The sequence below is a fragment of the Leptonychotes weddellii genome, chromosome 2, assembly GCF_054177405.1.
Source record: "Leptonychotes weddellii isolate Sample4059 chromosome 2, ASM5417740v2, whole genome shotgun sequence".
Taxonomy (NCBI): domain Eukaryota; kingdom Metazoa; phylum Chordata; class Mammalia; order Carnivora; family Phocidae; genus Leptonychotes; species Leptonychotes weddellii.
Genome location: NC_138370.1, coordinates 122,596,571 through 122,622,812, shown reverse-complemented (window position 1 = coordinate 122,622,812; position 26,242 = coordinate 122,596,571). Strand labels below are relative to the sequence as shown.

The 26,242-nt window shown below is 42.4% G+C and overlaps 1 protein-coding gene and 1 pseudogene across 4 annotated transcripts in view; both read left to right on the top strand.

Moving 5' to 3' along the window:
* The first annotated feature begins 9,547 nt into the window (after nucleotides 1-9,547).
* SEPTIN11 (septin 11) overlaps nucleotides 9,548-26,242 on the top strand; it is a 136,147-nt gene continuing 119,452 nt past the window's right edge. For all 4 annotated transcript variants that reach the window (XM_081812972.1, XM_081812973.1, XM_081812971.1 and 1 more), the window contains exon 1: nucleotides 9,548-9,760. In XM_081812972.1, the coding sequence (XP_081669098.1) occupies nucleotides 9,734-9,760 (27 nt within the window). In that variant the 5' untranslated portion in view covers nucleotides 9,548-9,733. The remainder of the gene's footprint in view (nucleotides 9,761-26,242) is intronic.
* On the top strand, nucleotides 12,516-16,789 carry LOC145720274 (mitochondrial import receptor subunit TOM5 homolog pseudogene; annotated as a pseudogene).

Below are 26,242 nucleotides of genomic sequence, written 5' to 3'. Positions count from 1 at the left end.
TTGCTCCCACTGAAACTGGAATATCAATTAGGCATGCACAGTAGCCACATTAAACCTTGTAAGGGTGTTAGCTCTTCCATTTTTAAAAGTTAATTTATTGGATGAATGAATAACTAACTACTGAATGTCTACCATACGCACAGCCTTATAAGAAAAATGAAAAATTACAAAATATGGCTATTCCAGAAAAATAAAAATAATTTAACAATGACGTAACAATTCAAAGTCATTCCAGTGTAGTATGCCACCACGTTAGAGGCAGGGTAAGAGCAGAAAGGCATGGATTGAAGAGTTAGATTGTACTGGCTTCCCATCAGTCTCTGCCACTTCCTTTGACATACCCCACAGATATTGGATATCCCAAAGATGTGACATATCCCATAGGTATACTCTACAAGCATCAGTTTTTTCATCTGTAAAAGGGAGAAAATAATAGCTATGCATAGTGGTCGGCTTTCAAGATGGTCTCTAGTGAGTCTTGCTTTTTTTAAAAAAAATAGTTTATTTATTTGTCAGAGAGAGAGAGAGAGCGCACAAGCAGGGGGAGCGGCAGAGGGAGAATCAGACTCCCTGCCAAGCAGGGAGCCCGATGCGGGACTCGATCCCAGGAGCCTGGGATCATGACCTGAGCTGAAGGCAGACGCTTAACCGACTGAGCCACCCAGGTGTCCCGTGAGTCTTGCTTCTTGCTATTCACGCCCCTGTGTAGTCACCTCTGACATTGAATAGAGATAATTTGATAATCAATAGGATGTTGCAGAAATGATCCAGTGTGATTTTTGAAAGCTAGGTCATAAAAGATCTCATGACTTCCACCTTGCCCTTTTGTCTGTTTTGGATCACTTCGTTTTGGGAAGGTGAGCTGCCATGTATGTCGTAAGGACACTCAATCAGCCCTATGGTGAAGTCTATAGGGTGAAGAACTGAGTCCTCTTACCAACAACCGGTATCAATTTGCCCGCATCGGAGTGAGTCACCTTGGAAGCAGATCCTCTATGCCTGTCAACCTTCAAATGACTGTAGCCTCAACACTGTGACTGCAATGTCATCAAGAGACCCTGAGGCCAGAATCACCCAGATAGGCTGCTTCTGATTTCCTGACCCACAGAAACCATGAGATAATCACTGTTTATTAAGTCACTACACTCTGGGGTAGTTTGTTATACAGTAATAGCTAACCAATATTCGATATCATAATATATTAGCATCTTTTTGTTTTGTCTTCTGCTTCAACACCAGACCATTGAGAGGACAGGGTTTGAGGGCAGCGTCATTGGAAAAGAGGAGGGTGCTGAGGGCCACAGATACATGTGACCAGTTGTGCGTGAGGGGGTATACAAGCACTTGTGCTGGGAATATTTGGTTTTCTCTGTAAATTAGAAGCATGGAATAGCTGCTAGAGGAAATGTCAGGCAATAGAAAAAACAAAACACAGGTGTAGATGGCACAAATGTATAGTGATTTGATCTGCAGGGCTCTTACCTTTCTCATCAATTCTGTGGTGTAGGAATAGGATGATGCAGATTGCCAGCAACTGGGGAAAACCCAAGGGGAAAGTTCATAGATAGCCAGAATATTTGGGGCATTGGCAGGGGGGTACTGATGCCCTCGGTACTAATATGCGTGTAATTTCTTCTATGTGAGCCTCTAGTTAGTAATTTGTACTGTGAAATTGCCAATATTTACCTATTTTGACATATAAATATGTCAATTTCAAACTATATTAACTCTGTAAAGAGTAAATCCACAGGTTCCTTGTAAAGGAGTTGAGATAGTTGAACTCGTTAGAGGAAAGAAGCAAGTCACTTAAGAAATTACATCTTGAGGGGCGCCTGGCTCCCTGGCTCAGTTGATGGAGCATGCAACTCTTGATCTCAGGGGTGTAGCTTTGAGCCCCATGTTGGGTGTAGAGATTATTTAAAGATAAAATCTTGAAAAAAAATTACATCTTGAGCAAAAAATCCTTAAGATTAAAGGTAATTTTTCTTGAATGCTCTCTATTTTCCAAAGCCTGGAACACAAGGAACTCTTAAAATCCTTTAAAACAGATATATGTGCACATGATTAAAAAAGCAAAATGCAGCAAGTATATCAAAGGAAAAATGTCTCCATCTGCTTTTTTTTCAGCTGCAAGTAGCAGAAACTTGACACCTGACTAAAACTGGCTTAGAGGATAGGGAAATACATTAGTTCACTTATCAAAGAGATGGGAGACAGGGTTCAGAGTTAGTTGATTTAGCAGCTTAACAGTATTGTTAAGAACCCAGATTTGTCTGTCTTTCTACCCTGCTCTCTAGTCCATGGGCTTTAGCCTAAGGCTGAATTTCTTTCATAGTTGTAAAATGAAAACACTTGGGCCTCATGCTTCCTTGTTTGCATCCAATAGGAGAGAGAAAAGCTGACCTGCTGCGGATTTCTCATAAGAGTGAGAAAGCATAAACTTGAGAAACTTCCAACAAACCTCTCCTTTCATTTCATTAGACAGAATCGGGTCACCCATAACACGTCACTGTCAAGAGAATGGAACCATTTTTATACCAATCTCCTCTCCGGAGAAAAAGTCAGTTTTCCAAATATATTTGAATAACATGGATATGGTTGAGTCACCCAGTGTTTATTTATATGTATATTTTTAAAGATTTTATTTATTTGACAGAGAAAGACACACAGCGAGAGAGGGAACTCAAGCAAGGGGAGTGGAAGAGGGAGAAGCAGGCCTCCCGCGGAGCAGAGAGCCCGATGAGGGGCTCGATCCCAGGAGCCTGGGACCATGACCTGAGCCGAAGGCACACGCCCAACAACTGAGCCACCCAGGCACCCCACACCGTGTTTATTACTTTGGCCCACACCTGCCCCGCATGCCCTTTCACAGAGGCAAACACTATTGCGAATTTCCTGTGCATCCTTCTAAAGATATTCTATGCATGTTCCTTTTTAGAAGCCCTTCTCTTTCTAGTCTCTTTTTAGAGAAACGGTAGCATAGTATACACACTGTCTTACATTTTGCTTTTTTGTGTAGGACATTATTGGTAAATGTTTGATAAATGGTAAGAATATATATTTTGTAAGCCAGGTGGTTTTTATCCTAATTATACACTTTGCTTATTTGCCTTTTGTACTTCACTAGCATTAAAGCCTTTTTTTAAGTTCCAGCCAATTTCTGTTGGGCCAAGGGGGAAATAGGAGAGTTTTTGGCTAGACTGAGGCCAGTGTTAAATGGGATTAGCAGACCTGGGTGTCAGTATGATAGTGGCGGCAGGAAGGAAGAGAACCCCAGGGGTTAGATAAAATAATTTAACAGAACAACAACAGTAATAGCAAATGTATGTTGAGTGCCTCCTGTGTTCCACATTGTGCTAAACATACACTCAATAAGAATCAAAATTGGTTTGCTTGATTAGCTGTCTGTTCACATCTAAAGATTCACCTTCAAATGATAAAGCTTGTGTTAGTATTTTAATAAAACGCCAAAGAGCTGCATTAAGAATGATGTAAGTGCTAAGGAGAGACACAGCATGATGATGAAGGATGTGGATGACTGAGTCTAACAAACCGAATTTGAATCCTGACTCTGATGCTTACTAGTGTCACAATGATGATTGGACACTGAACAATTATCTGTCTCTGTGCTTCACTATCCTCATCTGTAAAATAGGGAGATATCAAAGAGCTGTTGTGATGATTAAATGAGATATGCATGCAAAATACCTTGCATGATGCCTGACAGAGTAAGCATTCAGTAAGTCTAAATAGAAGTTTGATGATATGTGATTATTTTTAGAGAAAGAGACCTGCTCTTAGAGTTTTTGAAATAAAAGTAACTACATCGGTACATTAATTTTAAAAATAAATTTATTGATATATAATTGATATACAATAATACATACACATTCTAAGTATATAGATCAACGAGCTTTGATAAATTCACCCATATAATCACTATCACAATCATAGAACATTTTCATTGCTCCAGAAATTCCTCTTGTGCCCTTTTCAAGTCAATCCTCCCTACCATACATGTGTGGGTCTATATTTGGATTCTCTGTGCTCTTTCAAAGGACTATATGACTGTACTTTGCCCAATTCAACAATGTCTTGATAACTGTAGCTTTTTAGTAAGCCTTGAAATCAAGTAGTTTAAAAGAACTTTGTTCTTTTCCAAAATTATTTTAACTATCATGGGTCTTTTGTGTTTCTGCATTAAATTTTAGAATTAGGTTGTCAATTTCTATTACAAAAGCTCCCTGGGATTTCAACTGGGATTAATTACATTGAATCTATAGATTGATTTGGGGAGAATTACATCTTAAAAATATTGAGTCATCTAATCCATGAACATGGTATAGCTCTCAATTCAGACTTCCTTTAATTTCTCTCAGCAGTGTTATATAGTTTTTAGAGTACAAAGCTTGTGCATATTTTGATAAACGTATCTCTATTTTATGATCTCTGTTGATCCAGGTGGACTAAATGAAACAGAAGAAACTTGAAATATAGTGCTTGTGACTTTTGAAGTCAGGTTGGAAAGGGAGAATTAGTGGCAAAGCAAATTGAACTTGGAAAAATTAACAGAAGGAAATGAACACAATCCAATAGATATTGGTAGATGAAGTTGCAAAGAACTTATTGAAGTAAGTAAAGGAAGTATTACCTCATTCAAAAGGGACAAGTTTACAAGATAAGAAATGCAGGTGCAGAGTAACCCCATGCACTAGAATTATTCAGGTGGTGGAAATTGATAATGGTAGAATGGTAGCTAGCGAATAGGTTGAGACTAAAGATGAGAATATAGAAGTGATATTGCTGTCAGAATATATAGATGTATATATATGATTCTCTTCCCAGTGGCAATATCTAGTAGTCAGAGGGACTTCAACTACGTACCTATTTTCAGGCTCACAAAGAGAAATAATAACTGGCATCACAATGACTGGCTACAGGGAGAAAGAATTATCTGATAATTAGAGGTACCAGAATCAGGGGACTGACCCCACTCCAGGGCTGGCTGCCAAAGGGAGTGGCCAGAGTCCAAGTCCTCATATTCCAGGGAGCATGTCATTTCACAGGGTGTTTCTTAACAAGATCAGATTTTTAAAGAGCATGTATTAAAGAATAGCACAAGGACTGATACTTTCTTGTAGGCTTAGATAATTTTTGCTTTTAAAAAGAATACCAAGAAATTTTCAGAATTTTTTTCCCCCTGTTTTTCAAGTAATGCTTGCCACAAGAGAGTGAACAAGAAAGGATGAAAGCCACTTCTTGGGTGCTGATGCTATCAAATGACAAAAAAAAAGGGGGGGCAAGATCACTCTACTTTTGTCTCCTCTTTCAAAGAAAATAATTTTTCATTAAAAATAACTTATTTTAATGACTAAAAGGCTACTGAAATCCAGTGTGGTAAATGAGCAACCATTTTAAGTGAGTTAAACTCTCTAGGCCTAAAGGAATTATCCATGAAAAATTCGCCTAAGTGATTATAGAAGCAATACTAGTCAGCTTTGGGAAGCCAGAGAAAAATAGGAAATGCCAAAAGATTAAAGAGGGACAAATATTGTCCTAATTTTCAAAGAGTGTAAAAAGCAAGAGAGCGTTTGAAGATTACTGGTAAATTTACAAGGTCTAGAATGAATTTTTTTTTAATAATCTCTACACTCATTGTGGGGCTCAAACTTACAACCCTGAGACCAAGAGTCTGAGGCTCTACCGACTGAGCCAGCCAGGTGCCCCTCAACTGAATTTTTAAACAAATGTTTTAACGATAGGGAAAGAGATTGAGCTCATGAATGACAATTTCCAATTTTTTTTGTGTTTCCATCTATCTCTGTCAAGTTCTTCATGGAAAAAAGGATTTAATGCAGATTTTTCAAATGAAGAAACTTAAAGGTACTGCTTCCCAACTGTAAACCTTTGCCAGTCTAGTAGAACGGCAATGTCAGCATCACCTGGGAGCCAGATAGAACCCGAGACTCTCAGGCCCCAGCCCGACCTAGTGACTTAGAATCTACATTTACACAGGATCCCTAAGTGGTTCATAGGTACTAAAATTTGAGAAGCACTGAAGAAGTTAGAAGGACAAATAAGAGATGGCAAGGCGCCCCAAAACTCATAACATTAAGAAGCCGTTACAACTCCTAGGGCTAAAGGAACAAAGTACAATGTCTTCCTTGCTTGCTTTCCTGTTCCACCTCCTTGGTGAAGCCTTTCCTGTTCTGCTGACAGGCAGAGTGAATAGGTCCTTTTGCTATACTTTAAAATCCCTTAATTCATATATCTTTTGTAGGATTTGTCTTCTCTATCAGAGTTGTTTAAACATCTGTCTCTCAGCAGACTGTGCACACTGGTTAAGAGTCAGAGAGGCACCTGCATTTAAAAATTTTTAGTTTCTTAATCTCAGGAAACAAACAGGGTTGCTGGAGTGGTGGGGGGTGGGAGGGATGGGGTGGCTGGGTGATAGACATTGGGGAGGGTATGTGCCATGGTGAGCGCTGTGAATTGTGTAAGACTGATGAATCACAGACCTGTACCTCTGAAACAAATAATACATATGTTAAAAAAAAAAGAAAAGAAGATAATAGGAAGGGAAAAATGAAGGGGGGAATCAGAGAGGGAGATGAACCATGAGAGACTATGGACTCTGAGGAACAAACTGAGGGTTCTAGAGAGGAGGGGGGTGGGGGGGTGGGTTAGCCTAGTGGTGGGTATTAAGGAGGGCAGGTATTGAATGGAACACTGGGTGTTACGCACAAACAATGAATCACTACATCAAAAACTAATGATGTAATGTATAGTGATTAACATGATAAAATAAAAAATAAACAAAAATAAATCTAGAAACCCAAAATAAAAAAACAATTTTTTTTAGTTTCTACCACAGTGCTGGGCACAGAGGTAGTCTAAAAAGGTAATCTAATCCCTTACCAACTCTATTAGGGAGGAACTATCATTAAACAGATTTTAAGATGAGAAAATTAAAGTGCTGAAAGGTTAGTAACTTGCCCAAGGTCACATAGTTATGAAGTGGTAACGCCAGGATTTTTTTTTTTTTAAGATTTTATGTATTTATTTGACACACAGATATAGCACAAGCAGGGGGAGGAGCATAGGGAAAGGGAGAAGCAGGCTCCCCGCTGAGCAAGGAGCTGGATGGGGGATAAGGGGCTCAATCCCAGGAGGCGAGGATCATGACCTGATCCAAAGGCAGATGCTTAACCGACTGAGCCACCCAGGCATCCCTAAAGCCAGGATTTTTGAACCTAGGTAGTCTGGTTGTAGAATGATATTTAAATAACTTCATAATGAGAAATGACATTCTGAACTAGCCTTCCTTGGCCAAAAGTAATTAAATTGTATTTTTATTAAATATATTTATGCCTACCTGCCAAAATAAACAAATAAAAAACAAGGAGGAGGGAATTTAAGGCATCGCTACTTGTCAGTGAAAAAATTCAGGCCGAAGTGGGGTAAATTTTGATGATTTTGTCCTAAAAGGTTTTCCTTAAACAGATGACATGTTTGAAATAAGTGACTTTAGGCTTTTGTGATGAGAGTAAACTAACCTACCCACAAAAGCAGGGAGTTCATATTCTTCTAATCTAATCAGAGGTTTTCAACATAAACATTTACAAACGAAGGACTTAAATAAAAATAAAAAAAATTAATTAAATCCTGCCATCGGGTCTGGTCAAAAGAACACAAAATGGAGAGCTGGTCTCCCATTGCCCTTTCATCCGGTTGGCAACGTGAGGAGCGGTGTTTTCACAGGGTTTACATGAGACCTCCTGTCGGTAGGCAGTGCTGTGGTCTCACCCGCCCTAAGGGAGAAGGAACAAAATGGCCATATACAGAGAGCAGCAGATCAAAGTATATCTCTCTTCCCCTTCCCTTTGCCTACCACCCATCCACATGGAAATCTTAATTCAACACTTAATGCCTAGTGTAGTCTTCACATAAATGTTGGTCCTCGTCTTCAAATCTGAAGTCTAGCGGGGGCAGATACTGGTCGAAACTGATGAGGTTCGTGCTCTGCAAGGCTGGGCCCGCCCACACACCGAACAGGTCCCCATTCAGAGACCCGCATCTTTCTTTCACGAGAGTACTTTCACCGGATTCTCAGCCGGAACCCCTCAACCCTTCCGCCGCCCACCCAGCGTCTGCTTCGCAGCAGCCGGACCCTAGCCCGGAGCCCACTCAGCCTTAGCCAAAGGCGGCGCGTTCGGATCCTGCGGCCCACTGGGGACGGAGAGGCAGACGCAAGGCCGGGAGAAACCTGGGCGCTCGGTCTTGGGTCAGACTCTGAGGCGCCTCAATCTCAAGAGGCGGTTTGTCTTTCACCTAATTCAATAGGCCCAGGTTTTCCCTGAGGGCGTAATCGCGTGGGCTGATCACGGCGCTTCACCGCCTCACCACATTTTCCCGCGCTCCCATCCAACTGGCTCCCCACCCCCGACCCGCTGCTATCTTCAGTCACCTTGTCCCCGCGGGCCGCCTCTCCCGCTCCACGAGGGGCCGCGGGAATCTACAGCACCTCCGGCACACCTCGCCACCCAGCACGCGCCAGGACCCTGCCATTCTGCTCGCCACACAGACATGCAGTAACGCCCCAGCATCTGCTGCAAAAGTCCTTCCCCACAGCGGAGGAGATTTCCAGCCCCACGCGCCCGGAGTCGCCCCCGCCTGGCGCGGTCGCCGCGCCCCCAGCCGCAATCCCGCCCGCGCGCCTCCGCGTCTGCGGGTCTGTCTCCAGCAATCAGAGAAGGTCGGCTGAGCCCCCACGTGTGACCAACGAGCTCTCGTTACACCCGGGGAAGACCTCGGCCCCACGCTCTAGGGCGGCCAACAGCTGCGTTAATTCTCCAGCGGGGGCGTTCTTTTCTTCCTCTCCAGCCGGCAGCGGTCGGGTTGTCCGCAGCAGCGACTACTATGGCCTCTTCCTCTCCACTGTGATCCCCCACCCCGCCGCACGCTACGGCGACAGCTTCCAGCGGCCTGCCTTTTGGTCTCTCCCTTATGAAGAGAAGAACTGAGGAAGGGCCACGCTTCCCTCGGGGGAAGGGGGAGGGTCTGCCCGGCCCCACCTCCGTCGCCCACCGCTCTCCCTGGTGGCCCGCAGCCCTTCCAAACCGATTCCTCCGGGTGAAGCGTGCCTGCCCTGGGCTAACTTTCCGCGAGATGATGTCCCCGCGGACCTGTCTTGCCCCACTGTCCCTTCAACCTCTCCGCAGCCTCGCCAGCTGTCCGCAACGTGAAGCGCGTGGCGGGACCCGAGGCTGGGACCTCCGCGCCCAGGATTTTACTCGGACTCCAGCACGTGGTGGAGCGGGGGGTGGCGGCCAGAGTACAGGCTGGGGGAGTCTCGGTGGCACCGGAGAGGGTCGTCTGGGGGCCCACGGCTACTTTCGCGGAGGACGAGCCCGGCGGCCTGGGCCGGCTGACCCCGGCTGGAGGCCCGCGCGTCATCCCCCCTCCCACGGCCTCAGCCCCGGCGCGCAGACTCACACCCCTTCCTAGGGAAGCAAATGGTCCCTTCCAGGCGGGTGGCCATGTTGCTCTAATAAAGCGGGAGGGGCGGCGGCGTGGGGGGAGCAGATGCTGCTGGCTGCGAGCGGTAGCCGGGTGCTAGCAGAGCGCAGCCGCGAGGGAGGCGCGGGGGAGGCGAGCCGGAGCCGGAGCCGGAGCGTCAGCCAGTGTTGGCGGAGAGCACCCAGGCGCAGCCGGAGTCGGAGCCGCAGCCGCGATGGCCGTGGCCGTGGGGAGACCGTCTGTGAGTGCTGGGGCCTCGCTTCCCTTGCGGGCTGCTCCTCCGGCGCTGGGTGGTCCCCGCTTTCGGGCGGGTGCCGGCGGGGAATACTGGGGCCCGGGCGGGGGCTCCGGATGGTGGCGGCTGTGGGTGTGTGCATGAGATTGGGCGCGAGTCTGGAGCTGAGGGGAGGGCTAGGAGACCAGAGACTGGCTGGTCTACTACGTGATGCAACAGTGTATCGCCTAGTCGCGCCCCGGTTCCGGAGATGTGGGAGAGAAAGGACCCCTTTCCTATTTTCCCTTTAAAGGGATTCTTTTAGCCATGGTGTTTCTCGTCTGCCTGCCTCCCTCTCCGCGAGCACACCTTTCCTCTCGTGACAGTCGAGACAGGCGCCGAGAGCGGGGGTTTCCTCCCGGCTCCCCCTCGCTGAGGGGGCTACCAGGGCATGGGAATTGTTCGCCCGAGCGCGCTGTCACAGGGCTGTAGAAGCGGGTCAAAAATAAAAGGGTGGGATTTCCATGGTGGCTTCCCCAGTGCATTGTGAGATCTCAGACGCCCCCAGGCACCCACCCGGCTGACCCGGCCCTGCCCAGGATGTGGACAAAAGCCCTAGATACACACACAAAGTTTTCACAAGGCCCGCTTGTCGTGGTGGGTGGAAGTATTAAAATGCTCTGCGGTTGGAAGACCAGGGGTGGCGAACCGAGGAGGCGGGGGCGCGAGGAAGAGGAAGGGAGGGCGGGTGCGTGGAGACCCGGGTGCCCGGCGGCTCGGATCGAGGGGATGCCCCCGCCCCGAGTTCGCGGGCCGGACAGGGGCCGCGCCTGCTGGGGTGCAAGACAGTTCGCGACCGGAGCCGGACTTTGAGGGTGCGGTTTCAGTCGGTGCTCCGCATCCCCGAGTGAAATGCGGGGGGGGGGGGGGGGCAAGGGGCGGCGGCGGTTCCTTTTTACTGAAAGGAGCAGAGCCGGGTGGGAAAGGCGGAGTCCTCTTTCTCTTTCCCCATTTCTTTGTCGATGTTCAAAGTCCACTTTCTCACCGCTGGTATTGGGGGCGCCTCTAGCGAGGTTTTTCCCGCTCTACCATCCCCTTTTCCTTTTCTCATCTCCTTGCCACAACTGGGTAGCTGCAGGTGGTGGCTTCAGAGGTCTTGTAGTTAGGCATGAAAGTCTTACAGAGATACTGGAGGCTCTGAAGTCCCGGGAATGCAAGGCTGTGCCCTGACTCCCAGGTCTTCCTCTAAGTCCTCTCCAGACACTGGCGCCTTTTGCCGCCCCTGCCCCCACCTCGCCCGGGGAAGTTCGCGGGGACCCTCTGCTTGTTCTAACGCGGTTTGGTGGCTCTGCTGCCGAGGTGTTTTCAAAGATGTTCTCCACAGTCACAATGTACTGTGGTCATATTGAAGTGTAACTGTGCGTCTTTTAAGCGTTTGATACCCTAATATTTAATGACATACGCTTAAGAATTCAGGTCTCCTCTTGCACACAAGTTGTGCTCTTGATAATTAGTGGTCGTGGATTGTTGTTACAGAGGGAATTTACATAGGCTGTGCTAATCCCTTTATTTTGCTGGTGAGGAAATTGAGGCCCAGAAAGGTCAAGTTTATCTGATTAAATTACTCCCACCTCTCTCCCCCGTACCCACACTATACTTATTTCCAGGGCACAGATTCCGATAACTAAAATAACAATATCTACTTTAGATAATTGGAGAGCGTCTAGGAATGCAAATTCGGGGGAGGGGTAGTGTTCAGTAACGCCTATTGCTGGTGCATTCTTGAGGCCTGGGGGAGGTGGAATAAATAATTTGCTGCACATTTTCTATAAATTAGTTAGTTCATATATGTCAGTTAAATGGGAACAGTATGTGGATTTAAGATTTAGCTGTGCGGCCATGATCATATCCAACACCAGGTCTGCCAACCAGATGTGAGCTTAATCCCACAGAATTCTTGTGTAAGACCTCTCTTATTCAAATAATAGAGGAGATTTTTAAAAGTGTATGTGTACAGAGGAGGTAACTGCTTTCTCTGCACATTCCCTGTTGTCACTGGAATTAAGATTAAATTACAGTTAAAAACAGAAGACTTTTTTGGGACTGAGTTGTGGTATGAGTGATCAAGAGTTGACTACAGAGTTGAAAAGTCTTTTCATACATTTCCAAGGAATTGTTGAATTGTTTCACTTTGTTCATTCAGCTCTTGTTTTAACTGTGGTGCCTGTAGTATGTCTTCAAAACAATCCCGGTGAAGGCAGAATATTTCTCCAAACCCAGCTCCAAGGGATCAACACTACATCTTTCATTCTAGAATCCTCTGCCCCTCCTATTCCTTTATCTGTTCTCTGATTTGAACAAATGGAAGGGTGTGTTGAGAGAAAGGAATCACTCCAAAATTGATTTGGAGTTTCCCTAGTTACTCGTATAGAATTAGACTTTTTTTTTTTAAGTTGTTTAGGAAAACATGAACAGACTCCTTTCCCTATAAACTGCCTCTCCCATCCAGATTGAAGGAAAGTTCAATTAGAATAATTTGCTCTCATAATTTTAGGTTTTCTTAAACTTGAACGTCTTAGTGTGACGTCCTAGGTAAATACGAGATTTTACTGGAGAAAAGTCCTTCTATGTCAGATGCAGTATTTTCTGTCTTATGAAGTGGTTATATTCAGTTATAACCATTTAAACCTTAAGGCTCAATTCAGATGTTTCTTTTTTTAAGATTTTATTTATTTATTTGAGAGAGAGAATGAGAGACAGAGAGCACGAGAGGGAAGAGGGTCAGAGGGAGAAGCAGACCCCCTGCTGAGCAGGGAGCCCGATGTGGGACTTGATCCTGGGACTCCAGGATCATGACCTGAGCCGAAGGCAGTAGCTTAACCAACTGAGCCACCCAGGCACCCTCAATTCAGATGTTTCTTAAGTGGATTTGTTGGCTGGAAAACACAGAGGCTTCAGTTTAGCATGATACTGTTTATTTCTGTTCTCATCTCAACCCCTAGCTTCTCCATTTTCTCGTGGATGGTCTTGGTGCTTGGCTCTGAGAAGACCCTGAAGTGCATCTGCTGTTCCCAGAATGTAACTAATGATTAGCAAGAGCATTTCTCCCCTAGGGATGTGTCCACATTTTGAATGAGTTAGTATTTTTGCATCCAAGTCCCAGGGCAGCTATTATTTTTATTTTAAACAGAGCATGGTAATTTGCTCTACCTGGGAATCAGGCTTTATATAGCTGATCCACTCTCTCTTAAGGTGTGATGTTCAAGTTACAGAGTCGAGGAGGTGAAAGGAACTTAAAGAGGTTATTTGGTTCAGCCTTTTTCCCAATGTAGAAATATTTCCTACTTTATCCCTAACAGAAGGTATGTATTTAAACTTTTCCGGTTGCGGAGAGTTTCCATGATATCCTTCAAGAAACACGTTTAATTGTTCTTTTATCTCTTGAGCCAAAAGAAATGGAAAGCCAAGTTCATTCACTCATGTAAAACTATTAATTGAGCACCTCTTGTATGCTAGGTACTGTACTAGGAGCCAGGGTTACAGCAGTGGACAAGAGAGAAAATTCTCTTTTTACCTGGAGCTTTTATTGTCTGAGATTTAGTGTCCATGTGTATTAAAGTGATGAGCTTCAGTGGAGTATGTAAGCCATTTAGGGAGAAAGGAAATTATGTGCCTGTTGCTGAGTCAACAATTATGATGCAGGTAAAGATCTTGTCTGGGAATCATAGACAGTTCCTGAAGATATGGTCTGTTTTCAGCAGGAGGGTGGGGACTGACAATGAAATGTTATTTTTCCTTGTTATAAAATTGCCAGTTACATCTTGAGGTTGTAGCCCTCCGTGTGGAGGGCTTTGGCTCTTTTCTACCTGGAGAAAGATTAATGGAGCTAAGGAATGTCCAGGGGGTGGCTATCTAAATGATAAAGGGGCTGTCATCTAGGGGGGAGTTTAAAAAAAAACAAAACTCTTTAGTAAGTGGTATAAATGATACACATTGAGGCTCTATAAGCAATTATAAAGAATGAAGGAAGTGTTTGAGGTACAGTAATCTCTCCTTAAATCTTTTGAAAGCTATAGATTTTATCTTTTAAAATATCTTCTTTAAAAATGATATGTTTACATGACAATGAAAAACAGACCCACGGAATTGATTAAAAGAACGAAACTACCCATTTCCCACCATCCTGATCTAAGAGCTCCTAGACTGTTAGTGTATTTTCATTGACTGTGTGAGATTTACACAGGTGAGCATAACCTATCTCGTATAAACTGCAACTTAGAAACCAAACTGTGTGCCTGGTAGACCCTGTCTGTTTGGACACTCATATAATGTAGGAACCAGATGCTTAGTGCTTTCAAAGGGGCCACCCTGTATTTGTATCCAGACAAAGGAATGAATGATTTGGTTGTCCTACTTTGATTGATTGCCAGAAGACCTAGTGTTTATATCCACTGATGATGCCACAGCTGATAATGATCTTCGGGTTTAGACTCCGTGTGGGGCAGGCTACAATCAGAACTTTCTATGCCAGTGTTTCTCTTTATAGGACCTTAAACTTGATTGGGGGTGGGGTGGGTAGGGGCTTTGTTGGATTTTATATAATTTATTGAAAACTGTCTTTCATAGTGCTAGTTAGACCTGTCTTAACTGGGGTCAGTGAAGAAGAACCATTATTTAAGCAAAGACCCAGAAGATCTAAAGCTTCTATCCTGTTCCCCAAGGAGACCTACTTTACAATTTAATTGATAGCCCCCTTTGTTGTTGTTGTTGTTTTTTAAATCCAGACTGACAGAAAACTCTCTTCAACTAAACAGTACCACCTCTGACCCACTCAGGCCTGTTGGCAGCCCATCAATGCAACCACTGTAAAACATAAAAACAATACCTGGGCTAAGGTGATAGAGACAGGCTTCTAAAAAGAATTTCCTGGGTGATATGAAATCAAATTTGCATCATCATAGGCCTGATCTGAGGTAGAAATCAGGAGTCTGTACCCTTATATAATTGGAACCAAGGCATTAGAACCATCTTTTTTAGGATCTATGCCAGTGAGTGTGGGTGCCTTGTTCAAGTCAAAGGGTTCAGGAAGCTGACCTGTGTGGATGCATTCTCTCCCCCTGCTGAACTATGACCGTGTGGGATTGAGTGTGATGTGTTGATGGAGGGCGCAGGCTGAGGTGAAGAGGTTGAACAGGCTTCATGCTCCAAAAAGAATGTCTTTGGTACCCGACAGGAAGAAGCTTTGTTCATGCCCCCCTCCTTTTTTTTTTTTGCATTTTAAAAATTGTGATAAAAATACATATAACACAACATAAAGTGTAGGCCTCTGAGAAGAGCTGAGCTGGCAGCTGGAGGCTGGAAAAGAAAAGCTGAGATGTTCCCAATAAAGGGCCTTGTGCTGGACCCTGAGGAGATGAAAGGGAAGATGTGTTGAGGAAGTGATCTCCACCTCATGAGCTTCCTCATCTATGTGGCCCTGCTGTGAGTCACACCTTTTATCCTAAAGAAATTGGACAGCGTATGAAGATGGGCATCACATGTGCATGCATGATGTGAAGAACCCAGTTACAGTTTCTACTATCTGCAAATGAATAGGCCCAGAAAGTTGTAAGAGACTCTTTGATTGAATAGATGTAAAAATTCTACTTGTTAAGAACAAATTTGGTTCTGGTAACTGACCTTCATAGCTAAAATTTAAAACTACTTGTGAAGTAAAGACATTTTGTAGTGATAATACACCCATATGCCTGTGGTGTTCAGCCTCTGGGAATGTTGATATAATTATAAGTAAGGTCAAACTCCATTCTCTAGCAAGTATTAATTATAAGGGAATTATGTCTGCAAAAAAAAAAAAAAAGTGTACCTGTTTGTTTTGATAATTAAGTAACATTACTTCAGGATGAATTTATGATTTCATAATTTTTTCTTATAGAAGTAGAATCACAATAATACAGATAGCTTAGAAATTGAAAAACAAAACAACCCCCAACAACCTAAACATATCAACAATATTCTTAGCTTCCTAATCCATCTGCTTCATCGGATATTTTTTCCATTCTTTCTCTTAGCAGGTGCTGAAGTTATGATGTTGAGTATTTGAGATGCCATCCCTGCTCCTCTTTAAATTTCTTGGAAGGATGAGTAAGCAGTAGGATGAGTGAGGAAGCAAAAGGATGAGTAAGAAAGGTGAGGTGGAAAAGTGTGCCAAGCCAGGGGAATAGCATGTGCAAAGCTCTGGGTGTGAGGCGGAGCCTCTTAAGAAAATCCAGCTATGACATCAGCATTCAGGGTGGGGTAGGGAGAGTGGACAGATGTGAGTCTAGGCAGGTGGGGGGAGAACAGATCATGCAGTGCATTATTGAAGACGTGTATATTTTCTACACAGTTTTTAAAATATTTTATATCCTATGCACCCCTTTGCCCCAACTTAGGAAATCTCCAGATTCTTGGAATTGGTTGATAGAAGACCTTGCAAGTCTGTAGAGTATGAATTCTTTAGGATTCAATAGAATAGAGGTGAAACGAAAAAGGATAGCAGAGTTGATTCCTTTCATGACCAAATTGCACCCTTAAGAATAGAAGAAGTGAAGACTGAGGAAGCACACAAAGAGGAGGTGGGGTCCAGTGACAACATTCCCAACATAGGTCTTCCTCTGTCTAGTCTTCTATATTGAGGCCTTCCTCGATGTGGAACTACAAATTCTTGTTTTCTTAAACATTGAAGTGACTGAGTTCTGAAGGGTAGGAAAATGGCAGGACCCCTCCTATCTTGGACTGCAAGTGTCAATCAATCAGTGTTCTCCATAAAGAAAATTAAAAACCCTTTGGATACTATGAAAGTAGGAAAAAATTCTGTTAAAAGCCGGGGTTTTCTTAAGACTTAACACTTCTTTCATTCACTTCATCCCTTTGTGTATCGTTTTTATGTCAATATAAATTTTGTGAGTCTCATTAAGTGTGCCCATTAAATTTACTCAGACCTGCTGTTGAAAGAAAAAGGCTTAACCAAAACCCTCTGTGCACAGAAAGCCTGCTCAGCATCTTGATTTTTTAATTTTTTTATTTTATTTTATTTATTTATTTTTTTAAAGATTTTATTTATTTATTTGACAGAGAGAGAGATAGTGAGAGCAGGAACACAAGCAGGGGGAGTGGGAGAGGGAGAAGCAGGCTTCCTGCCGAGCAAGGAGCCCGATGTGGGACTCGATCCCAGGATCCTGGGATCATGACCTGAGCCGAAGGCAGACGCTTAACGACTGAGCCACTCAGGCGCCCGATTTTTTAATTTTTTTAAAAGATGAAAGAAGTTGAAGATGATGCAAATGGAAAGATATACCATGCTCATGGATTGGAAGAATTAATATTGTCAAAACATCCATACTACACAAAGCAATCTATAGATTGAGTGCAATCCCTATCAAGATACCAGTAGTATTTTTCACAGAACTAGAACAAATAATCCTAAAAGTTGTATGGAATCACAAAACACCCCAAATAGCCAGGGCAGCCTTGAGAAAGAAGAACAAAGCTGGGGGTATCACAATCCCAGATTTCAAGATATACTACAAAGTTATGGTAATTAAGACATTATGGTACTGACACAAACATAGACACAGATCAATGCAACAGGATAGAGAACCCAGAAATAAACCCACACTTATATGGCCAGTTATTCGATGACAAAGGAGGCAAGAATATACAATGGGGAAAAGACAATCTTCTCAATAAATGGTGTTAAGAAAACCAGACAGCTACTTGCAAAAGAATGAAACTGGACCACTTTCTTATACTATACACAAAAATAAATTCAAAATGGATTAAGGACCTAAATGTAAGACCTGAAACCATAAAACTCTTTAAAGAAAACAAGCAGTAATCTCTTGGACATTGACCTTAGCAGCAGTTTTCTAGATATGTCTCTTAAAGGCAAAGGAAAGAAAAGCAAAAGTAAACTGTTGGGACTATACCAAAATAAAATCTTTTGCACAGCAAAGGAAACCATCAACAAAACTAAAAGGCAGCCTGCTGAATGGCAGAATATATGTACAAATTAAATAGCTGATAAGGGGTTAATATCCAAAATATATAAAGAACTTATACAACTCAACAGCAAAAAAAAAGAAAGAAAAAAAAAAGACCCAATTAAAAAATGGACAGAGGACCTGAAAAGATATTTTTCCAAGAAGACATGCAGATGACCAACAGACACATGAAAAGATACTCACATCACTAATCATAAGGATATGCAAATCAAAACCACAATGAGGTATTACTTGACACCTCTTAAAATGGCTAGTATCAAAACAACAAGAAATAACAAGTATTGGCAAGGATATAGAGAAAAAGGAACCTTCATGAACCTTCATGCACTGTTGCCGGGAATGTAAATTGGTGCAACCACTGTGGAAAACAGTATGGAGGTTCCTCAAAAAATTAAAAATAGAAATACTATATGATCCAGTGATTCCACTATTGGGTATTTACCCAGAGAAAATAAATATGGTAATTCGAAAAGATATATGCACCCTTAAGTTTATTGCAGCATTATTTGCAGTAGGCAAAATATGGAAGCAACTTAAGTGTCCACTGATAAATGGATGGGTAAAGGATATGTGGCATATATATACAGTGGAGCATTATTCAGCCATAAAAAAGAATGAGATCTTACTATTTGTGACAACATGGATGGACCTAGAAGGTGTTATACTAAGTGAAATAAGTCATCAGAGAAAGACAAATACCATATGGTTTCACTTATGTGGAATCTAAAAAACAAGATGAATGAACACACAAAAAACCAGAGTTGTAAATACAGAGAACAAACTGGTGGTTGCCAGAGGGGAGGGGGTGGGGGGATGGGCAAAATAGGTGACAGAGTTGAGGTGCAGACTTCCAATTTCAGAGTGGATAGGTCACAGGGATGAAACGTGCCACATGGGGAATATAGCCAATAATATTGTAATGGTGTTCTGTGGTGACAGATGGGAATTGCATTTACGGTAAGCATAGCTTAATGTACGGAGCTGTTGAATCACTGTGATGTGTACCTGAAACTAATGTAGCATTGTATATCAACTATAATACAGTTAAAAAAAAAAAAACCCTAAAAACCTCTGTGCACAGAAAACCTTCTTGGCATCTTGATTTTTAAATTTCTATTTAAATAAGATATTTATCTTACTTTATCCTTAATAGAATTCCCAAGAAGTAACATAGACAAGAAAACTGAGCAACAAAGAAGCTAACATTTACCTAATGTGATGTGGTACAGCCAGCTACTGGGGGGGCTAGGCTTTAGAGCCAAGGCCCTTAGACCAACATACATACAGATCTACCGGTTGTGTCGGTTTTTTAGACTACATTTTGCTCAGGTAATACATTGGTCCCAAATTTTGGTGGCTTACACAGCAAAGGTTTATTTCTCACCCTCTGTTCTTTGTTCTGTCCTCTGAGATCTCCTTGCTGTATTGACCCTAGGATCTAGGTCCTCTATCTGGACCTTGCCAGTCTGGTGGCAGAGGAAAAAGATACTGAACCCTGAACTCTCAAGTTCTTACATGGGTCACTTACTTCTACACAAACTTCATTGGCCAAAGTAAATTGTCACTCCTAAGTTCAACAAGATGAGATGGATAGTCCTGCAAAGAGTGGCTCTGCCAGTCACTTGACCAAGCTTGAGGGCCATGGGATGGGGAAGGAAATCCTCTTCTACAGAGGGCAGGAAACATTTTGAATCCTAAGACTTCATTATACCATCCTAGTCAGGGCATCTACTTTAGAGCCAAAGGTCTTTATTATTTTTTAATATTGTTCCCAGTCCATAATGATTTTTTTCACTGCCTTTGTCCTACTCTGATTCCAGTTGGACATGATAGAATGATGAGAAAGAGTGTGTTAAGCAGCTAGGATGAATTGAAGGCAGAGGATGTGATTATTCCTATTGTTCGCTCACAATGAGCTTCCAGTAGCATCCTCACTAAGTAAGGGTTGGTTGGTGACCTTCTGAAAGACCTCTGTGCTGTTCTGTGGTGGCCCCAGCTCTGGGACTGTACTCTCTGGGAAATGGTTTTGAGGCCATTAGGACTTCCAGCTGCTTGACAGAATTATTTCCCTTGGGATGCTTCCAAATCTGTCCTTTCCCAGCCCATCTGTTCTTAAATGCAGATGCATCAGATGGCACCCTTCTTTTCCTTGCTTTGTTTTCTGTCTCTGAGAGGCAGTAGTACTATATCACATTTTGGTTAAGAACATAGGCTCTGGAGCCAGACTGCTTGAGTTCTAGAGTATCAGCTCTGCCACTTAACCACCTTTGTGACCTTAGGCAAGTTACTTACCTTGTGTACCTCCCATTTGTTAGCTGTAAAATAATAATAGTACCTTCCTCAAACATTTATAGGATTAAATAAGACACAAAGTATTTGCAGTGATGCATGAAACATTCATCCTCAATAAAAAGGAAATGAATATGGAAATAATAATGACTTTATACCAAAGACTGGGATCCAAGCAGAACTGCCAACCCACCCCATCCCAGCTAGGGAGTGAGCATTTGCCCCTTCTCGTTTCACCCACCTGAAATGCAGTCCTCCCTTTTTCTAATCAGAGCACACCTTGGAGGCACAGATCCAATCTACCCTCTCCTTGAAGCCTTGACTCGCCAATCCAAGTTTTTGGTAATTTTTCCCTCTCTGAATTCCTGCGGCAGTGATCCCCTGCAACACTTGCGTGTCACCCTTAGTGTTCTGGCGTCTCTGCACCACTCCCACTTTCTTTAAGCTCCTATTTAAAACAAATAGGGATGATCAAATATAGTTGTGAATGTTTTTTAAAAAATCTCTCATTACCACAAGCATTTGTTCTGCTAGCCTTGACTACATTCATGCATTCTTAGCCTATGTTATCAGATTTAAGGGAAGAGACTGTGTTGTGCACCCCCCCATTAATAAACATATGACTGAGTAAAATTGGTCCTTTGGATAAGACTTGTGCCAGCCCACTTTCTCTCAGTCCACCTTTTAATTCATGCTGTTGCTATGTGAATTTCAGGCAGGTGTAGACCACGTATCTATAGCTTTCTGCCCCAGACTTCTCTGCTGTAGTCACCTGGGTTCTGCCTAGTTATTTTGACCTGTGTGCACATCTGGATGTCCAAGAATGTTTCCATCCCATGGGCCAACACTTGCCTGGTGGAGGATGGAAGCTGGTGGACAAGTATTTCTCTCTTTTGTCACTAACTTTGACAATTCTGAGGCACAATATATATGGCTCCTCAGAGGGTCCCACATGGGCCCCAGCCCCAGTCCACAGGGGTGATTAGCTCCGAATATATACATTTAGGGTGGCTGTGCCTCCTTTCCTGTTTTATCCTTCTTAGTCTCCACTCCTGTTCTTTTGGATCACTTCCGCAAATAGCTGCTTGCATGTAAGCCCTTGTCTAAGGACCCTGCATTTTGATGAAGACACCTTGTTTCCTTTTTGGGGCTCTTTTACCTTATGCAAATGAGGGAGCATGAATGTTACTTTGTAACATACCAAATTACTTTGGACTTAAAAAAAATATGCTGAGGGGGCACCTGGGTAGCTCAGTCGTTAAGCGTCTGCCTTCGGCTCAGGTCATGATCCCAGAGTCCTGGGATCGAGCCCCACATCAGGGTCCCTGCTCTGTGGGAAGCCTGCTTCTCCCTCTCCCACTCCCCCAGCTTGTGTTCCCTCTCTCACTGTGTCTCTCTCTGTCGAATAAATAAATAAAATCTTTAAAAAAAAAAACATGCTGAGAACAAACTGATCTTTCTTTAATCAGGGTCTTAGTATTTGTAGGAGGGAAGACTTCAAACTGTTGTCAAAAGTTAGGCTCAGAAAAGAAGAAAACTGGATACGTCATGTAATCTTTTCTATAATTTTCATTTCTACTTCGTGGAGTGGAACCCAAACTCTCTGGATGGAAGTGCTTGTCTCTGAGTATATAACCCCTACTTTGTTTGTACTTTGTTCTGTAACTTCTTTAATGTACCCATTTCAAGTCAATTACATATTTTATAATCTAGAAACTAGATACAGAGTGTATGGGGAAATATGTTTTTGATACATGAACTGTGAACTTGGGCCAAAGTTTAAAACTCTTTTTGAAAAAGAGAAATTTTGTAGCTTACACTGCATAGACTGGAAAAAAATGAGGTAAAATTTTTTGAAGCAATTTTTAGTGAGTTAATAATATTGAGCAATTTTAAGGGCCCAGATTAACTTAAGTATCTGCCTGAGAATTCTTCAACTCATTGGAGTTGTTCACATCATCTCTTCACTTTGAGCCTATCCCAGAGGCATTTTCTAATAATGTAGGGGACATGCTTAGAAACACCACAAGCCAAAAAAATTCATTGTCCAATTTTCCCAAAATTTGTTACCTTTGCTCTCACTCTGAAGTTTGGTCTGACTTTTTGTAGGGGTGAGCAATATAGGACTGTACCTCCTCCTGTTGTAATGATGTGATTGTTTGTTACATACCTCTTTGTTTTAAATGCCTTATCTAGTCCTTAGTTTTTTTGTTTTTGTTTTTTATTTTATTCCAAAATAAAGGGAGTGGGAGGAGAAAACTTAAAAAATTGAATACTGAAGCATATGATTTCTCCATTTCTCAAACTAAACTGGAATTATTTTTCAGGTTTCTTTCTTTTTTTTTTTTGTCTTTAAATATACACTTGGAATGTTGTTGCTAATTTGCACATTGGCTTTGCCGCTGAACTCCTTGCACCTACTGCAGTGATGTCCTAATTGAAGGTGTGCAATTCCACACAGTTTCCTGGTGATTAGATTTCAGTGGGTAAACACTGATGTTCATGATTTTCTTGTGAGATAGTTTGGTTAGATATTGTTCTTGAACCCAACCCCTTCAGCTCTTATTTGATGGATCAGGGCTCGCACTTGCCCAAGATAAACAGTAATGATCTTAAGGTCAAGTCTTCTAACTATTGTTTATACCTTCTTTACAAATGGAGAGACCACTGTAGTCTGCAGAATAATGCTGTCAGAACTTTTCTGAGATGATGGAAATGTTCTATTACTGCATTGTCCAGTATGGTAGCCACCAGCTGTATGTGGCTATTGAACACTTGAAATGGGGCTTGTGCAACCATAGAGTTAGATTTTTTATCTTGTTTAATTATAATTAATGTGTGTTTAAATTTAAATAGCCACATGTAGCTAGTGGCTACCATATGGGATAGTTAGCTTTAGGAGTTATGGTCTAGAAGTATTTATAATCTGATATTTCTTTCTCATTTTTTAAAATATTTTTTTATTTATTTGACAGAGAGAGCGAGAGAGGGAGGACAAGCAGGGGGAGTGGGAGAGGGAGAAGCAGGCTTCCGCTGAGCAGGGAGTCCGATGCGGGGCTCCATCCTAGGACCTTGGGATCATGACCTGAGCTGAAGGCAGAAGCTTAATGACTGAGCCACCCAGGCACCCCTCTCATTTTTTAGAAAACTTTTTTATTAAGAAAAATTCCAAACCATACACAGGAGAGAAGGTATAATGAAACCTATCCCACCATCTAGGCCAATCTTACGTCATCTCTTTCTCCTTTTCTCTCCCCACCCCAAACCCCCCAATTTGTTTTGTTTGCTTTTTTAAATATTTTATTTATTTATTTGACACACAGAGAGAGATAGCGAGAGCAGGAACACAAGCAGGGGGAGTGGGAGAGAGAGAAGCAGGCTTTCAGCCAAGCAGGGAGCCCAATGCGGGGCTCGATCCCAGGACCCTTGGATCATGACCTGAGCTGAAGGTAGATGCTTAACGACTGAGCCACCCAGGTGCCCCTATTTTGTTTGTTTTTTAAGATTTTTATTTTATTTTATTTATTTTTAAGATTTTATTTATTTATTTGACAGAGCGAGAGCCAGAGAGCACAAGCTGGGGGAGCGGCAGAGGGAGAGGGAGAAGCAGGCTCCCCGCTGAGCAGGGAGCCCGATGTGGGACTCAATCCCAGGACCCTGGGATCGTGACCTGAGCCGAAGGCAGAGGCTTAACCAGCTGAGCCACCCAGGCGCCCCAAGATTTTATTTTTAAAGTAATCTCTATACCCAACTGCTTGAACTTACAACCCTGAGATCAAGAGTCACACGCTGTACCAACTGAGCCAGCCAGGCACCCCTCAACCCCCCAAACTATTTTGAAGTAAATCCCAGGCACAGCCTGATCTCATTTTAAGAGCTAAGCTGGTGACCTGGGGGTTAGGAGGAGCATGGCATCAGAAAGAGGTATTCAGGGATTTTCAGGTGGCTTTGTGACTTTAAAAAAAAAAAAAAAAGCCTTCAAGTGTATGGATGGTAAAATTTATGGTTTGACAAAGATAGGTAATGAGTCTATAGATGAGTGATATTCTATGTGTTTGAGGTATTTTATCCCCATCATCATCATCATCATGAAATGCTAAGCATGAGCCCATAGATGGAACAGTTACTGCACCAAGCTCGCTTACGTGTGCTTTTATTGAACTTTGGGTTCATGGATAATTTAAACATTCATACGCATTTTTTATCATTGAGCTTCATTGAATGCCAGCAGTGTTATAGAGTCATAGCATCTTTAAAGGTGGAAAGCAAACTGAGAGGGGCGCCTGGGTGGCTCAGTCGTTAAGTGTCTGCCTTCTGCTCGGGTCATGATCCCAGAGTCCTGGGATCGAGCCCGCATCAGGCTCCCTGCTCAGTGGGAAGCCTGCTTCTCCCTCTCCCACTCCCCCTGCTTGTGTTCCCTCTCTCGCTGTGTCTCTCTCTGTCAAATAAATAAAAATCTTTAAAAAAAAAAAAAAAGAAAGAAAGCAAACTGAGGTTTATTTTTGGTTTTAGCCCAATCTCCTCAGAATGCTTAATTCCAGAGAGTAGCAGCTTGTTTTGAGCTCCCCTTGAGTGGTCCAGCGCTTGGTCATACCACACTTGCCAGATCAGCTGACTGGCTGAGGTAAAACCTGCAGAACTAAGTCTCCTACCCACTTTTTAAAACGGCAGACTCTTAGAACCTCTTTTAGAGCAGACATTTTTTTTTTTCTAAGTCTATTTGAGGTATTGCAGATACTCTTGTTGGAGAGAAATGTTTTTTGTAATTAACGTAAAATTTTTCTCTTTTGAGAATTTATGTCCGTTACTGGTGTACATTTTTATAGGAAATGCCTGTTTACTTTCTGTATTTCTGTTTATAAAAGAAACCTACCCTGTAGCAAGCACATTTTGGTCATGTAGACACATTGCAGGAAATATTGCTTGCATCAGTGGTATTTAAAAGTGCATTTTTACTTCACAGCATAAAGCAAGAATTGTTACTGCGCTTTTGTAGTTGGATTTAGGAGCTAATAATGATTTTCTTCCTCATGATAGACTGCAGAATATGTATATTCTAAATTTGGAACTCTACTTAGGATCTCAGGATTTAAGGGGAATGAATTTGTGATGGTAAAAGGTACTTGTATCATCAGAAATGCTCCCAGGCCTTGGCTCATCTGTTTTATTGATGGAAAAAGATGATATGCTTTAGAATAAGAGCTATTAAAAATTTCAGCAACATTCTGAACAACTGCAAGCCTACTGTTGCAACAGGATGCCATTCCTTTTCCATGGTCAAGTCTCCAATAGAGTCTGCCCTTTGTGTTCCCTTGGACTTTTGTTAACCACATTCCTGGGAGAGAAGGAAGGGCTATGTCTAATCTCATCATCTACATTGCAGCTTAGTCCAATTTACTTTTTTTGCATGGTTCCTAGATATAGTGAATAGTTGGTTAATACCCTACGTGTTAATGTTGCTGCAACTCAGGATTTATGCCATTTTTTGCAAATAATACTCCTTTGAAATGAGCTTTCTTATCTCCACTTGACAGGAAATATTTGAATCCACGTTAGGGCTAAGAACAAGATTTAGGGAGATGTTTTGTCAAATCACACTCACTGTCCTTTTCATGAAGGGTAAAGACAAGAAACTATTAAGGCTTGTAAAATGACTGTGACCTGATTAGGAAAATACTGGACCTATTTTCAGCAAAGAGGGTAAAAAATTAGTATGAGTAGCAGGTTTTTTTTTTTCTTTGTATTAAATTTATAGATTTTGAAAAAATTCAAATTTAAATCCCGCAATAACACATCTTGAAAAAGAAAATAAATTCATGTAACCTAGGTCTCAATGCTTACACTTTATTACAGTTAGAAAAAATGCTAAACTTGATGTAGCCATCACATTAATAAGAAATAGAGGCTTACCTTATATATTCTCTTTAAAATAGTTAATGATCAATGGCTTATCACAGCTTTGATAGGCCTCAATTTGGTTCTGGATTAAATTATTTATGGCATGGTAAAATACTAAGGGAGAGAAATAACATAAACCATCTTTGACCAGGATGAGCTTCATTATTTGGCTCATTTATTGGAGGGGAAAAAAGTACCAAGAAGGACAACCCTCGGATTCTTCGGTTAAACTGGTATTGAATGGGCCAATGTGTGCCGCCTCTTAGCTCTGCCTGGCAAA